The sequence below is a fragment of the Lissotriton helveticus genome, chromosome 3_1 (genome assembly GCF_964261635.1).
Source record: "Lissotriton helveticus chromosome 3_1, aLisHel1.1, whole genome shotgun sequence".
Classification (NCBI taxonomy): domain Eukaryota; kingdom Metazoa; phylum Chordata; class Amphibia; order Caudata; family Salamandridae; genus Lissotriton; species Lissotriton helveticus.
Genome location: NC_136061.1, coordinates 1,134,393,692 through 1,134,409,188, shown reverse-complemented (window position 1 = coordinate 1,134,409,188; position 15,497 = coordinate 1,134,393,692). Strand labels below are relative to the sequence as shown.

At 48.1% G+C, this 15,497-nt stretch overlaps 1 protein-coding gene across 4 annotated transcripts in view; it reads right to left on the bottom strand.

Moving 5' to 3' along the window:
* Positions 1 to 15,497, bottom strand: part of PRPF40A (pre-mRNA processing factor 40A) — an 879,874-nt gene that overhangs the window by 429,148 nt on the left and 435,229 nt on the right. For all 4 annotated transcript variants that reach the window (XM_078681728.1, XM_078681731.1, XM_078681729.1 and 1 more), the window contains exon 18: positions 14,629 to 14,743. In XM_078681728.1, the coding sequence (XP_078537854.1) occupies positions 14,629 to 14,743 (115 nt within the window). The remainder of the gene's footprint in view (positions 1 to 14,628; positions 14,744 to 15,497) is intronic.

Below are 15,497 nucleotides of genomic sequence, written 5' to 3'. Positions count from 1 at the left end.
AACAAAGTGAAGTAGACATGGCACAGACCCTACCCCTCTAGCTGGGTGCACTTACCAGTGGTGAGGGTACAGGTACAAGAGCCCTGTACCCTTACAGTGCCTAAGCCAATTCTTAGACATTGTAAGGGCAGTAATGCCATTAAGAGTACATGGTGCTGGGATGGCTTTACTGAACTCTGGGAAGTTTGGTAACAAACTTTTCAGCACATTAAACCCACACTGATGCCAGTGTAGGATTTAATGAAAAATGCACTCAGAGGGCATCTTGGAGACGCCCCCTTAAAAACGACAAGCCTCGGGTGGGGTGGGGGGGGGGGGGTTACCTGACTGGTACACACCAGCCTGCCACCACGAGACATGTTTCTGGACCCGTGGGGTGGGAGCTTTCGCTCCCTGAGCTCAGAAACAAAGCCTTTCCTGGGAGGAGGTGATCACACCTTCCTAGGCCAGAAAGAGCCATTTGTGGCAGGGGAGCTTCAAAGGCCTTGCAGCCTTTGTATTGCGACCCCCAGCCTCTCCTGCTATCAGGAGCAGGCCCCCTCCTGTCTCCCCTCCTTCTCGGCAGGAAAAATTAGTCAGCCCAGAAGGTGTGGCCACCGCTGCCAACCCCACCCCTCAGGTGGGGGAGGCGAGGTGAGGCCCACTCTTCAGTGCCCACCATTTTGCAGATGGCAGGCACTCCCCAATCAGGATTAGGGATTGTGCCCACTTCCCCACGTGGGGGTGAGCGCACCAAGGATGTAGTCCCCCCAAGTTCAGTAGCCCATTGGCTACTGATCTCGAGACCCCTGTAACGCCCTGAACCAAGAAGACAGATTCCCGCAACCTACAAAGAAGGACGACGAACCAAGACTACCAGCAGAGGAGACTGCAGAGAAGAACTGACTTGGCCCCAGCCCATCTGCAGTATCCAAAGTTCCTGCGCCAAAAGTCGCCTTGTCCTGCAGCCAGGGACCTCCAGAACCCCTGGGAGGATTGACTGCCTTCAACAAAGACCGGTTCTCCTGTGAACAGCAGCTCTCTTAAAAAGAAACGGCCAAGAAAGATTTGGAGCTTGCTGAGGTTAAAGAAACCAGTCGCCTGGAACCACCACTGCACCCAACGCCTATGGCCTGAGTCGGAGTGGCTCACCGGTCCCAGCAAGGTTCACCAGGGCTCCAGAATCAGAGTCCACTGTGGAATGAGCCATCCAGGGCTCCGACGCTGCCTGCAGCCAATGCACGGAGACCCCCCAACCGCTAGTGGCCCGATGAGGCGTAATCCGACCTCAAAGGACACCCCTGCATCTAGCCGCCCTGTGCCCTAAAGAAGAGTACCAGAGGTGTACCTAAGTCAACAAGCCCTCCAACTTACCAGTCCAGCTGTTGGTTTCTCCAGGAAGTCTTCCTGGACCGAGCCTGCAGCTAAAAACCAAAACCGAAAATCCCCATTGAAAACAAGGCATCCAACGCCAAAACAGCACCCTGCTCCCAGCCACCCCTGCGCCACAGCGGGTGCACTTTGTGTGCTAAACCGGATTCCCTTTGCCCTGAGCTTAAGTCCAGGAGCTTTGCTCTCACAACCTGTGGCCTGCTTATGAGCAGCCACCAACCGGAGACTCGCTATCCCCCACTGAATAACTTTGGGCCTCAGCACTCTGTACCCGGCCGCCCTAGTTCCGCTGAGGGTGCTTTAAGTGCATCCTGGACCCAGTGGGAACCCAGGTTCTAACCCCAGAATACCAACTCCAAAACCTAAGAACTTACCATTAAACCGAAAGGAAAATGCTACTTACCAGTATGCATCTGTTCTTGGCATGCAGAGCTGCAGAGTCGTACACTTAGCATTAGATCGCCACCTCGTGTTGGGCTCGGATGATTGCAGGTTGTTGTCTTGGAAGAAGTCTTTGTAGTCACGAGATAGGTGACTCCTTCCTTGAACAATACTGCGCATGGTCATCGACTCCATTGTCAGATTGTTTTTCGCCATGATGGGAAATGATGGAGTTAGTAGAAGTAAAGAGAAAGGATGTCCATGAGTGTGCATCTAAGTAAGATGAGAACTGGAATGGATACAAGTCCCGGAGAGGCGGGAGGGCGTGTACGACTCTGCAGCTCTACATGCCAATATCAGATGCATACTGGTAAGTAGCATTTTCCGTTCGAGGCATATCAGCTGCAGAGTGTACACTTAGCATTGATTGTGCAGCAGTGTCTCCCCTAGCGGTGGTCGCTTGTATCCGTTGAAGTAGTTTGAAACAGTGTTCTAAGGACAGCTTGGCCCACCACAGCTTGCTGATTGGACTGCACATCAACACAATAGTGTTTAGTGAAGGTGTGTGGTGTAGATCATGTTGCTGCCTTGCATATGTCCTCTAGTGGTATATTTCCTAAGAAAGCCATAGAGGCTCCTAGTTTGCTAGTGGAGTACGCTCTAGGAGGAATTGTTAGTGTGCGTTTAGCTTTTTGATAGCATATTTGTACACACTTTAAAATCCAACTGGCAATCCCCCCCCTTAGAGATGGGGTCACCTTTGTGTGGGAGAGAGAAAGATACAAATAATTGTTTTGTCTTTCTAAAGGATTTAGTCCTATCTATATAGTATAACAGAGCTCTTTTAACATCTACGGTGTGTAAAGCCCTTTCTGGAACAGAGTCTGGGTTTTGGAAAAACACAGGTAGCTCTACAGATTGGTTAAGATGAAAAGGAGTGATAACCTTTGGCAGAAATTTTGGATTAGACCTAAGAACCACTTTATTAGGATGTATTTGAAAAAATGATTCTTGCATTGTGAACGCTTGTATTTCACTAACTCTTCTAAGAGATGTGATGGCAACAAGGAAAGCAGTTTTCCATGTTAGGAATTGCAATTCACACTTGTGTAAAGGCTCGAAAGGGGGTCCCATGAGTCTTGTAAGGACAATGTTCAGGTTCCACACGGAGCAGGTGGTAACCTAGGTGGGATTATTCGTTTTAATCCTTCCATGAACGCTTTGATTGCAGGTACTCTGAAGAGAGATAGATGTTGCCTATTCTGTAAATAGGCTGCAATTGCTGCCAGATGCAGGCGTATGGAAGAATAAAGCTAAATAGGACCTTTGTAGATGTAAAAGGTAACAAATGATATTTTGGATGGAAGCATCCAGTGGATCAATGTGATTATTGTTACAATACATTGCAAATCTTTTCCACTTAGCGGCATAACACGCTCTGGTAGTGGGTTTTCTAGCTTCTTTAATGATGCTCATACAGTCTGGTGGTAGGTTTAAGTAACCAAACTCTAAGACTTCAGGAGCCAGATCGCCAAATTCAGTTGGCTTGGTTCTGGGTGTCTTATTTCTGCATGGTTCTGTGTTAACAGGGAGGGTGTGAGCTGTAATTTTTGATGTGGAACCAGCGAGAGATCTAGTAGTGTGGTGAACCACGGCTGACGTGCCTATGTGGGAGCTACTAGTATTAGTTTGAGAGACTGTTGTCTGAGTTTGCGCACTACTAGTGGAATGAGTGGGAGAGGCGGACAAGCGTACGCAAATCTGCCTGACCAGTTAATCCATATCGCATTCCCTTCCGACCGTGGGTGTGGAAACCTGGCGGCGAAGGTTGGGCATTTTGCATTTTCGTGGGTGGCAAACAGATCTATCTGTGGATGCCCCCACATTCGGAAGAATGGCTGAAGAACTGGTGGATGTATTTCCCATTCCTGAATCTGTTGTGACTGCCGACTTAACAGATCTGGTATCTGATTGTGAACTCCCGGAAGGTGTTCTGCTGCCAGATGTATGTTTTGAGGAATGGCCCATCTCCAAATGTTCTGCGCGAGCTGGGACAGTTGCAGAGAGTGTCCCCCCCCCCCTGTTTTTGTATATAGTACATGGCTGTCATATTGTCCGTCCGGATTAAGACAGCATTGTTTTGTACTTGCAATTTAAACGTTTTGAGTGCTAGGAAAATTGCTAGCAGCTCTAGATGGTTGATATGGAACAGTGTTTGTTGGTTGTTCCATTGGCCTTGTGTGGTATAATGTAAGAGATGGGCTCCCCATCCTGTGAGGGATGCGTCTGCCGCGAGCACTATCTATGGAACAGGCTCAAGGAACGGCCGTCCTTTTGTCAAGTTTTTGGTGTTCCACCATTGCAGAGAGCGATATGTACGGCTGTCTACCAACACCAGGTCTGTGAGCTGACCGTGAGCCGGATTCCACAGTTGTGCTAGACATTCTTGTAATGGGCGCATTTGCAATCTTGCATGTGGAACTATGAAGATGCAAGATGCCATCATGCCTATTAGTCTCATGAACACTCTGGCTTGGAGAGGCTGCTGGTGTTGAAAAATGGAGACTACGGCTTTAATGCTGTGTATCCTGGCTGGACTGGGATAGCTCGAGCTGTAGATGTGTCTATGGTCGCTCCTAGGTACTGATGCACATGCAAAGGCTGCAGGTGCGACTTGGTGTAGTTTATTGTGAACCCCAAGTTGTGCAATGTTTGAATTGTCTGATTTGTGTGTTGGACACTGACTGAATGATGTTGCTTTTATGAGCCAATCGTCGAGGTAAGGAAAGACATGTATCTGTTGTCTTCTGAGATGTGATGCTACTACTGCTAAGCACTTTGTGAACACTCGTGGTGCCATTGTGACCCCGAATGTAAGGACTTTGAATTGATAGTGCTGTCCTTGTATGACAAACCTTAGATACTTCCTGTGAGCAGGATGTATAGGAATGAGAAAATAGGCGTCCTTTAGGTCTAGTGTTGAAAGAAAATCGCCTTGTTGTAGTGGGAGTACTTGTTGCAGAGTGATCATGTGAAAATGATCTGATTATATGTAATGGTTGAGGGGCCTGAGGTCGAGAATTGGCCTTAGTGTCCCGTCCTTCTTGGGGATTAGAAAGTACAGGAAGTAGACTCCTGTTCCCTGTTCTTCTAAAGGAACTAATTGAATAGCATCCTTTTGTAGAAGCGCTAGAACTTCCTGTTGAAGCAGAGTCAGATGGTCTGTAGACATTGGACGCTGCCTGGGTGGTATGTTTGGGGGGCTTGCTGTGAGTTCTAGGCAGTAGCCATGTTGGATAATCTGTCTCACCCACCTGTCTGTTGTGATAGAATTCCAGACAGGTAGGAACTGTGATAATCTGCCCCCCACGGGAGTGGAATGCTGTAGGGAAGCAGAGGGAAGTCACTGTTTGGGAGTGGAAGAGGAGCGGTTGTTGTTGTTACCTCTGCCTCTTCCCTTATTGTTATTGCCTCTGTATCCTCCTCTAAAGTAGCCTTTGTTAGAGGAGGTCTGTGTGTGCGTTATGAAAGCTGATGTTGTATCTGCACCTGTTTGCTTGGAGCCTCCTCTATAATAGGAGCGGCGTAAAGAACTTCTAGTCTGTGTGGATTGTAATGCTCCCATAGACTTAGCTGTGTCTGTGTCCTTTTTTATTTTTTTTAGGTCGAGCCTGTCAATGCGCTTGCGCATTGAGCTTGCGAGAGATATTGGGGCTTAACCAGAGCTTAACCATCGGGCGATTTGATGCTGTGCCCGTGAAAAGCAAGCTCAATGCGCAAGCGCATTGACCTAAAAAGCGCGTGCACATGAAAGCCAGCCATCTGTTGCTTCCCCAGCGTGGTGCCGTCTGCAGCTTCACTTGAAAGGGATCCGCTCCGCCCCCTGCTGCATCAAAGGCTTTCATTTCGCACTTTTCACAGCCGCCAGCCGTGTCACATTTCTCCTCCCCCCTCCCCACAGCAATGCCAAGAGCTTGTTTTCGGCCCCTGATGCCTTTCTGACAGCAAGCCATTCTGATCCCCTCAAACGTCATGAAGGACCTCTCCACCTAACATAGATGGGAGCAGTGGTACGGTCACTTTTTTCATAATTTACAACCCTTTTGCAGAAGTTGCATCGATGCGGTGCACTTGTTTAAATCTGATATGTGCGTCACCTGATACTAGATGAAGTAAAGATGGTTTTCCTCTTTTTCTTGCTGTACTTTATTGAACCCTAAGATAAAGATAACACAAGTTCAATGGGAAGTCTTGATTGTATATACGGAAAATCTTTACATGCCATTTCGATTTTGTTATTGAGCACACAAGTGGAACAACAGAGACTGTAGCGCCTGCTTCGTGACCCTGGTAGAATTAAGTTACTGTGCCCCCGATCTCGCCTTGTTGTTGTTTGGTGCCATTTTGTTGTCCGAGCCCGTCTCTCCACCCCGCTCCCAGCCGCTGCTCCCCCGCGGCCCCACCCCCATTCCCTACAGCATCGCCGACCGATCCCCTCCCCACTCGCCACCCCGCTCCCGCCTCCCAGCTGCTCCTCCCTCCCACTGGAACTTAAGGATTGACCCGAGGGGTGTAGAGCTGTGACCGGCCTGACCTGGTCAGAACCGGTCGCTCCACCCGCTCCAAGCCGCACTGCCTGCACCGTGTGGTAACTCGCCTGCATCGTGACCCTGAATCCTGTGCTGGTATCCGGCGTGTATTAACACTGTGTGGTAGCTCGCCTGCATCGTGACCCTGAATCCTGTGCTGGTATCTGGTATCGTATTGACACGGCGTGTATTGACACTGTGTGGTAGCTCGCCTGCTTTACTTTAAGTATCTGTGCCAGACTGTAGCGCCTGCTTCGTGACCCTGGTAGAATTAAGTTACTGTGCCCCCAATCTCGCCTTGTTGTTGTTTGGTGCCATTTTGTTGATCGAGCCCGTCTCTCCACCCCGCTCCCCGCTGCTGCTCCCCCGCGGCCCCACCCCCGTTCCCTACAGCATCGCCGAGCGATCCCCTCCCCACTCGCCACCCCGCTCCCGCCTCCCAGCTGCTCCTCCCTCGCTCCGCCCCCCCTTCACTATCCACTTATGACAGACTCTTACGCGCAGCGATCGCGCCCTAAGCGCGCCAAAGGTAAGCCCGTCTACGCCCGTCCGCGCCTGGACCGCGCCCAACGCCAGAACCCCTGGCCCCTGCAGTTGCAATCCACCCCGCAGGACATACGACACCACAACCCTCACTGCCCTCAACAACGGAAGACTCCCTGACTGCCACCGAGCTGTCCCAGGCCGAACGCATGGACCCTTCCGCTGCCAATCCTGCAAATTCTGCTGCATCAGGACCCACACTACAACCACATACGCCAAACAGAGCTCCAACAACAACCACCTGAAGTGCATCCTGTTCAACACCCGCTCGGTCCACAAACACGCCATTGAACTATGGAACCTACTCGACACCACTACTCCGGACATCGCCTTTCTCACGGTAACCTGGATGAACGCCTCATCAGCACCCGACATCGCCATAGCCATCCCGGAGGGATACAAGATCATCCGAAGAGACCGCATCAACAAAACAGGAGGAGGCATCGCGATCGTCCACAAGAACACCATCCGCATCTCGACCAGCTCAGACGATACCATCACAGCCACCGAACACCTCCACTTCCAGATACACACCGACCCCAAGACAACACTCAGAGGCACCCTGATTAACAGACCCCCAGGCCCTTGTACACAATTCTGCGAAGACATCGCTGACCTTGTCAGCCCACACACCCTCCTTTCCGAGGACTACATTCTCCTAGGAGCCCTCAACTTTCACCTGGAGAATAACAACGACAACAACACCGCCACCCTGCTCGACAACCTCGCCAATCTCGGACTCAAACAGCTGGTGAACACCCCCACCCACTACGCCGGACACACTCTCGACCCAATCTTCTCCTCCAGCAAACATCTCCTTTAATCACACCACAGGACTCCACTGGACGGACCATAGCTGCGTTCACTTCAGCTTCAGAAAGACAACGACCCACCACCAACCACAACAGGTTCCCCGCAGAAGCTGGAACAAAATTACCCTCGACCAGCTCACCACATCACTGAACCAAAACCCTCCCGCCAGATCTACAGACCCAAACCAAGCAGCCATTAATCTCGCACAATGGATCAACCATTGCGCTGACGAACTAGCACCCCTGAAAAACCGTCCCAACATACCAGGAAGCAAAAAAGCCTCCTGGTTCAACGACGACCTCAAGAACTCCAAAAAGAACTGCCGCACCCTCGAGAAAACATGGAGAAAAAACCCAACCGCAGAAAACATGACCGCCTTCAAGATCGCCACCCGCAAGCACCACCAACTGATCCGCACCACTAAGAAGTCAGCATTTAAAGACCGACTAGACAACAACGCCCACAACAGCAAAGAACTCTTCAGCATTGTCAATGAGCTCAACAATCCCAGCGCCGGCAACAACGACATCACTCCATCTCAAGATCTATGCGACTCACTAGCCTCATTTTTCCACAGCAAGATCGCAGACATACATAACAGCTTCTGTGACCTCTCCTCACCCCCTACCTTTGTACTGAAGCCCCCCACCACCACCCTCCGCGCCTGGGCCCCAATCAGCACCGATGACACCATCCGCATGATGAACTCCATCCACTCCGGATCTCCAACAGACCCATGCCCCCACCACATCTTCAATAAAGCCGACTCCGTCATCGCACCCCAACTCCGAGATATCAACTGCTCCTTCGACACCGCTACCTTCCCGGAAAGCTGGAAGCATGCCGAACTCCGCGCCCTTCTAAAGAAACCTTCTGCAGACCCCACTGAACTTAACAACTACCGCCCCATCTCTCTCCTCCCGTTTCCCGCAAAAGTAATTGAGAAGACCGTCAACAACCAGCTCGCCGCCTTCCTTGAGTCTAACGGCTCCCTTGACCCCTCACAGTCCGGCTTTCGAGCTAACCACAGCACCGAGACCGCCCTCATCGCAGCCACAGACGACATCCGAACACTGCTCGACAACGGGGAAACAGTGACCGTCATCCTCCTGGATCTTTCCGCAGCGTTCGACACGGTATGCCACCACACCCTAGTTCAACGCCTCAGGAACGCCGGATTACAAGATAAGGCATTGGACTGGATCATCTCATTCCTCGCCGGAAGAACACAAAGAGTCCGTCTCCCCCCTTTCAGATCAGAAGCAACCGAAGTCATATGCGGCGTACCACAAGGATCTTCGCTCAGTCCCACCCTCTTCAACGTCTACATGAGCCCCCTCGCATCCATCGCACGCCAACATAACCTACATATCATCTCCTACGCTGACGACACCCAACTGATCCTCTCCCTCACCAAAGACCCAATCACCGCCAAAACCAACTTACAACTTACACGAAGGGATGAAAGACTTAGCCGAATGGATGAAGAACAGCCGCCTAAAACTGAACTCGGACAAGACGGAAGTCCTCATCCTAGGAACCTCCCCCTCTGCCTGGGACGACTCATGGTGGCCCCCGGCCCTAGGCAGCGCACCCAAACCAACAGACCATGCTCGCAACTTAGGATTCATCCTTGACTCATCCCTCTCCATGACCAAACAAGTCAACGCCGTCTCATCATCATGTTTTAACATCCTACGCATGCTCCGAAAGATCTTCCGATGGATCCCCACCGAAACCAGGAAAATGGTCACCCAAGCACTTGTCACCAGCTGACTAGACTACGGAAACACCCTCTACACCGGAACCACAGCCAAATTGCAGAAAAGACTTCAACGCATTCAAAACGCCTCCGCCCGACTCATCCTGGACTTACCTCGACACAACCACATATCAGAACACCTCAGAGACCTGCACTGGCTCCCTATCAGCAAGAGAATCACATTCCGTCTCCTCACTCACGCACACAAGGCCCTCCACAACCAAGGACCCAGCTACCTCAACAATCGCCTTTCCTTTTACACCCCCAACTGCCAACTTCGATCGTCAAACCTAGCCCTCGCCGTGATCCCACGCATCCGAAAAACCACCATGGGAGGAAGATCCTTCTCTTACCTAGCGGCCAAGACCTGGAACTCCCTCCCCTCTCACCTCCGTCTTACCCAGAACCACCTCTCCTTCAGGAAGCAACTCAAGACCTGGCTATTCGATCAGTAACGATCCCCTTTCCCTCAAGCGCCTTGAGACCCTCTGGGTGAGTAGCGCGCTATACAAATTTCTGACTTGACTTGACTCACTATCGCAATCCCTCTATCTATCGCCCTCCCTCTATCTATCTGTCACCCTCACTTTATCTATATATCGCACTCACTCTTTCTATCTGTCGCATCACCACAGCATCATTCAGCACCACCACAGCATCACTCAGGGGCACCACAAAATCACTCAGCGCCACCCCAGCATCAATCTGAGCAACCATTCAACAACAACTGGTTCAAATATGTTCTCTCAATGTTTCAAGCTTTATTACAAATGTCACAAAAGGTGTGAATATTTCACTTCTGTTCCTGGATTTTCGTCACAATAAAATACACTGAACATAATCTTCACAAAAGTTATTTACCAAAGTTTAAGCTATTGCCATTATAAATTACAATAACTTATGTACGTATTAATTATTAAAAAAAAGCCATTGTTATTTGTAATATCACTACATGTAAGTCACGTAAATACAACACATATTGCATTACAAATGCTATAGGTGTCACATTTGCGAAAGTTAAAACTATTGGCATTGTAAATGACAAAGCTATTAATTTAGCTATTTTCAAAACCAACACAAATACAAAATGTGTCATTTACAATACCAATAGCTCAAACTTTCCTAATGCGAGACCTATTGCATTGCAAATGCTTGTCTAGTGTGGTGTCTACTTCCGGCCAAAACAATTGGTTTTGATTGAAAGGCTGGTTCAAGATGGTAGTCTGCACCTCCGTCTTAAACCCGGAAATGCGTAACCACGCATGTCGTCTGAGTATAACACTAGTATTGACTGCTCTGGATGCTGTGTCAGCTACATCTAGTGCACATTTAATTGAGGCTTTGGATGTTAATTTGGCTTCTTGTATGAGCTCTGTTGCCTGATCTTTGTATTGATCTGGTAGGTGCTCTAACAGTTTTTCTAATTGATCGTAGTGAGCCCTGTCATAGCGTGAGAGCAGGGCTTGTGTATTTGCTATGCGCCATATATTTGTAGCCTGCGCAGCAATCCGTTTATCTGATGCATCAATAACCTTGGATTTTGTGTCAGGAGGGGGCATGTCGCCAGAAGTCTAGGAATTAGCTCTTTTCCGTGCATTGGATACTTCTAGGGAGTCTAGTGGCAGATGTCCCTTAATATAGACTGGATCAGATGGTGCTGGTCTATATTTCTTTTCTATTCTTGGATTTAACACACTACAACACACAGGGTCTTTAAATGTTTCAGGAGCATGTTTAATGACTCCTTTGATCATGGGTAGTATTTGTATAGACCTTGGCGACTGCTCAAACGTGTCCAGTAAAAAATCCTCCTCAATGGCATCAGAGTGCATTGTAACTCCGTGGTAAAGGGCAGCTCTATTTAAGAGGTGATTAAACCCAATGCTATCTTCTGGAGGGGAAGGTTTTGTTGGGTAGGACTGAGGATCAGGAATGTCAGGCACATTATTTGGTGGGTACTCATATATATCTTCATCTGTAGGATATGTAACTGGGTTGATACCTTCATCTACAGGGTATGTGTGTGGGTTTGGTGTGTCATCCCCCCCACCTATATCATACTCATCATCCGTGTGCTGTGATGATGCAGGAGATTGAACAGGAGAAACTCTTGGTGAAAAGTAAGGAGGAATAGTAGAGGAGGAAGGTAAAGGAGAGTAAGGGTGCATTGGCGAAGCTGCACAATCCTTTTTGGCAGGAACCACAAGAAGAAGTGGTGTGTTTGCTGGTCTCTTCTTGTGAGGAATAGCTTCCACATGTCCAGTTTTTGGGTTGATAGGACCTTCTTTTGTTTAGGATCTGGTCTAAACAGTTCTTCTTCCTCTACAACCTTCTTCGGCGTTGACTTTTTCGGTGCAGATAGGGGTTGTTTTGTGTATTTTGCTGTAGGATGCGTTAGAGTCCCGTGGCAAATTTTTCGGTGCCGAAGGCGGTTTTGGCTTGGTAGGCTTGTTAGAGGGTTTAGGTGCCTCTGAATCAGTCCTTGGAGTCTTTGGTACAGAGGTTGGAGTGGAAGCAGGTGTCTTTGGCTTTCCATCCTTATTCTTGGAACCGGAAGGTTTCAGAGCCGGAACTTTTTGCAGATCCGGTACAGTTTTTGGCTTCGGCACAGGTGCATATTTAGGTTTGGGTGCAGAAGGATCTTTGTCTTTGGGCACCGAAGGATGCTATGGCTTCGGTGTCGAAGAATCCTTCGGTGTCGAAGGAAGTGTGTGCTTCGGTGCCGATGGAAGAGGTGGAATTGGCACGTGTGGCTTGGTCGGTGCCGAGGCACCTGAAGGCGTAGTCATTTTCCTCGGAGCCGAGCACGAAGGCGGGGCGTCTGAGAGAATATTTCGGTCTCGACTGGGCCCCATGGGCGGAGTGCTGACCGTTGCCTTTGGCTTGGGCAGTGTCTGTGGTGCAGGGGCAAGAGTATTCATGGGTTGACGAGATGGAATCGAGTCATCTGAGTCCTCTGCCTCTGATATGATCTGGAGATCAGGGGAGTCTTCTTCAGCGGCGAGTGGAGCCTCGTCCTCGGAGATGTCTTCTTCGAAGATCTCCTCCTCGAAGATGGCCTCCGGTGCTGGGGCCGTTCTCATTTCGTGTCGACGTGCCCTCCGATCCCGAATGGTCTTCTTCGATCGGAAGGATGCACAAGCTGTGCAGGTCGACTCGTCGTGTTCCAGTGATAGACAGAGGTTGCAAACCTCGTGATGATCGCTATGAGGGAATGTTGCTCAACATACCAGGCATCTCTTGAATGGAGTTCTGTCCATGAGGCGTAGGCCGTACGGCGCCGATAGGCCCAACGGCCCGTGTCGACACACCGTATGGTAGCTGATGTTGTCGAAAATAGTCTATTCGATGTCGATATTGTTTGTATAAAGTTTTTACGCTTCGAAGTTGCTGGAAAAGTTTTTCTAGCCGGAGCGGAGTACTTTCATCTGAACCCAGTGGCGGAAAAAAACAATCTGAGGATGGAGTCGATGACCATGCGCAGTATTGTTCAAGGGAGGAGTCACCTATCTCGTGACTACAAAGACTTCTTCAAAGAAGACAACAACCTGCAATCACCCGAGCACAACACCAGGTGGCAATCTAGTGCTAAGTGTACACTCTGCAGCTCATATGCCTCGAACACACTGTTTTCTCCCATAGGACTGCACTGACTGCTTTTCTGTGAAAACTCTTCTAAGTGTGAAGTTGGTTTGTATGAAACCATAAGAAATTGCAAATGAACAAAAACTGATTATTACCTTTCTTCTAGGAAACTTAAGAAGTAATCTGAAAAGTAATGCACAAAGTAATCTGAAACGTAACTGAAAAGAAATTCAAACTACATTACAACCAAATGACTTACCTATAACCAATCCAATTGCATTCAACTGCAAACTTTTTTTTAAACTTTACCGCATTATTCTTGCACAGTACAATTACACTTACCTGTACCAGGCCTGGCTTGGTTCTAGGAAATAGAATACAACTAAATATTTTTTTATACAAAAAAATTGGTCTGAGTTCAGTCTGAGTGTGTGACATTATTTCTTGCCTGAGTGTGAACAATAAATGATTAACGCTACCCTCTGATAAAGCCTTACTGCTTATCCACACTACCACAAATAGAGAGTGATGTTTTATCTACTTTTACTTCTGCCCACTTATGGGGTTCCACTGTACTCTGTGCACACTATACCTTACTATGGTATCGTATATACAGAGCCAGTTTCCTACATAGAGCACCTGCATCAGTTTCCCTTTGATAGAAAGAAAAGCCTTGAACATCAAGTGGCTAGCTCCGAGCTCAAGCAGACTGAGGGGAGGTGGGCCTCTACCGGAGACCAGAGGCCTCTGTTCTTCACCTCTATAAGGGGGCCACCTTTACCCAGGAACAATTCATAACTGAGCTCCAGGTGGGCCAGGAAGAGGGGTCTGCCACTGACCCAATGGCAGTTCGGTAGCCACCATTGCAGATTTTCTGCATTCTCCTCTGAAATTGGAAATTGACTGAACTGATCCTGCACTCACTGGAACATCAGATATCACAGTGGAGCAAGCATAGGTAATCTGGTGTGAATCGCGGGAAGGAGGCCGTCAGTCTCAGTAGCCTTACTGAGACAGTAAAGATAATGAAACACCAGGATCATAGCTCAAATGTCCTGAAATATTTTGCAGCTGGATACTTAATTGCCAAAAGTAAAGTAGATAAATGGGTGACCCTGAAGCAAGATGGATGAGGGACGTATCTTTCTGAACCCAGTTAGGCAGATGTTCATTCAGAATCAATTTCCAGTGAAAGGTTTCTGAATAACGTTTTTTTTTAAAAATCCTTGGTTTTGGGGTTGAGGTCACCGGGGAGCTGTTGGGGCAGTAATGTTCTTGCACTTTTTCTTTCCTCATACTTCAATTTAATAACAAGAAGGATAGATTTGCCAAGTACCTACAATAGACCAAATGTAATTTATCCCAAATTTGGGTTGTGGCACCCTTATTAAGTGGAGAGGGCACATCACCACCTTAGTCTAGCTCCTGTATCGGAGTGCTCAATATTGGTTCATCCGGACAACAAAAACAGCAAAGTTCTAAACACAAGGTAAATCTATTTTGTAGAAATACTGACCATACACGTCGAACTCATTAATAAAAATAGCTACATTTTAAATAAAACTGATAAGAATAAGCACTTACCAGGCTGCCCCAGCATGTTAGAAAACCTTATGTCCGAGCTAAGAGTAGGATACAGCTCCATCCAAGAAGACATGGAATGCAGTGTTCCATGTTCGTGCAATTCATCTAAAAATAACTGAGGGGGGAAAAGATTTCAATCCAACAGCAAACGGACAACAATACTAAATTATCAACAGTTTAATATTTTCTAAGGTCAAAAGGAGGAAGGTTTTCTCCTAAAAAAACCTTTACAAATGCTCTGTTTCCTTTTAGCAAGGAATTTACCATAGAATCTGTACATAGACTTCACCTGTGGGTTCATAAATGTTCACTAGGAAAACATTTTTCAAAATGTAGATATGTCAGATATAGGCAATGTCTCTTCAGTTAAGGTAGTAATACTAGTCAATTCTAGTCCAGGTCTCTCCCCAAATCAGTCGTATGGAACTCCCAACATCTACCTACCCTAACAGTTTTACCAGACATTAAATTATTGAACTGTAACACCAGATCTCTATCATGGGTAGCGTATACCCAACAACCTTGGCATGATTTCCGACTCCTAACATTTTAACTCTACTCCTCCTGTTTTTCTGAATTAATTTTTGTTGGCCTTAAGACTCTGTACTCTTTACCACTGCTAACCAGTGCTAAAGTGTTTGTGCTGGCTCCTCTAAACAAATTGTAAAATTGGCTTACATCCAATCGGTACATTTAATTGACTTGTAAGTACCTAGTAAAGCGTACTGCATGTACCAGGTATCTTGAAATAAAATGCTACTAGTGGGCCTTCATTCCTGGGCAGTTTGTCTGAGGCCCTAGTAAGGGCCTTTGGAGACTTGTGGGGTTGAAGCCTTATTTTGTTACAGGTTTTCTCCATTGAGTTCAAC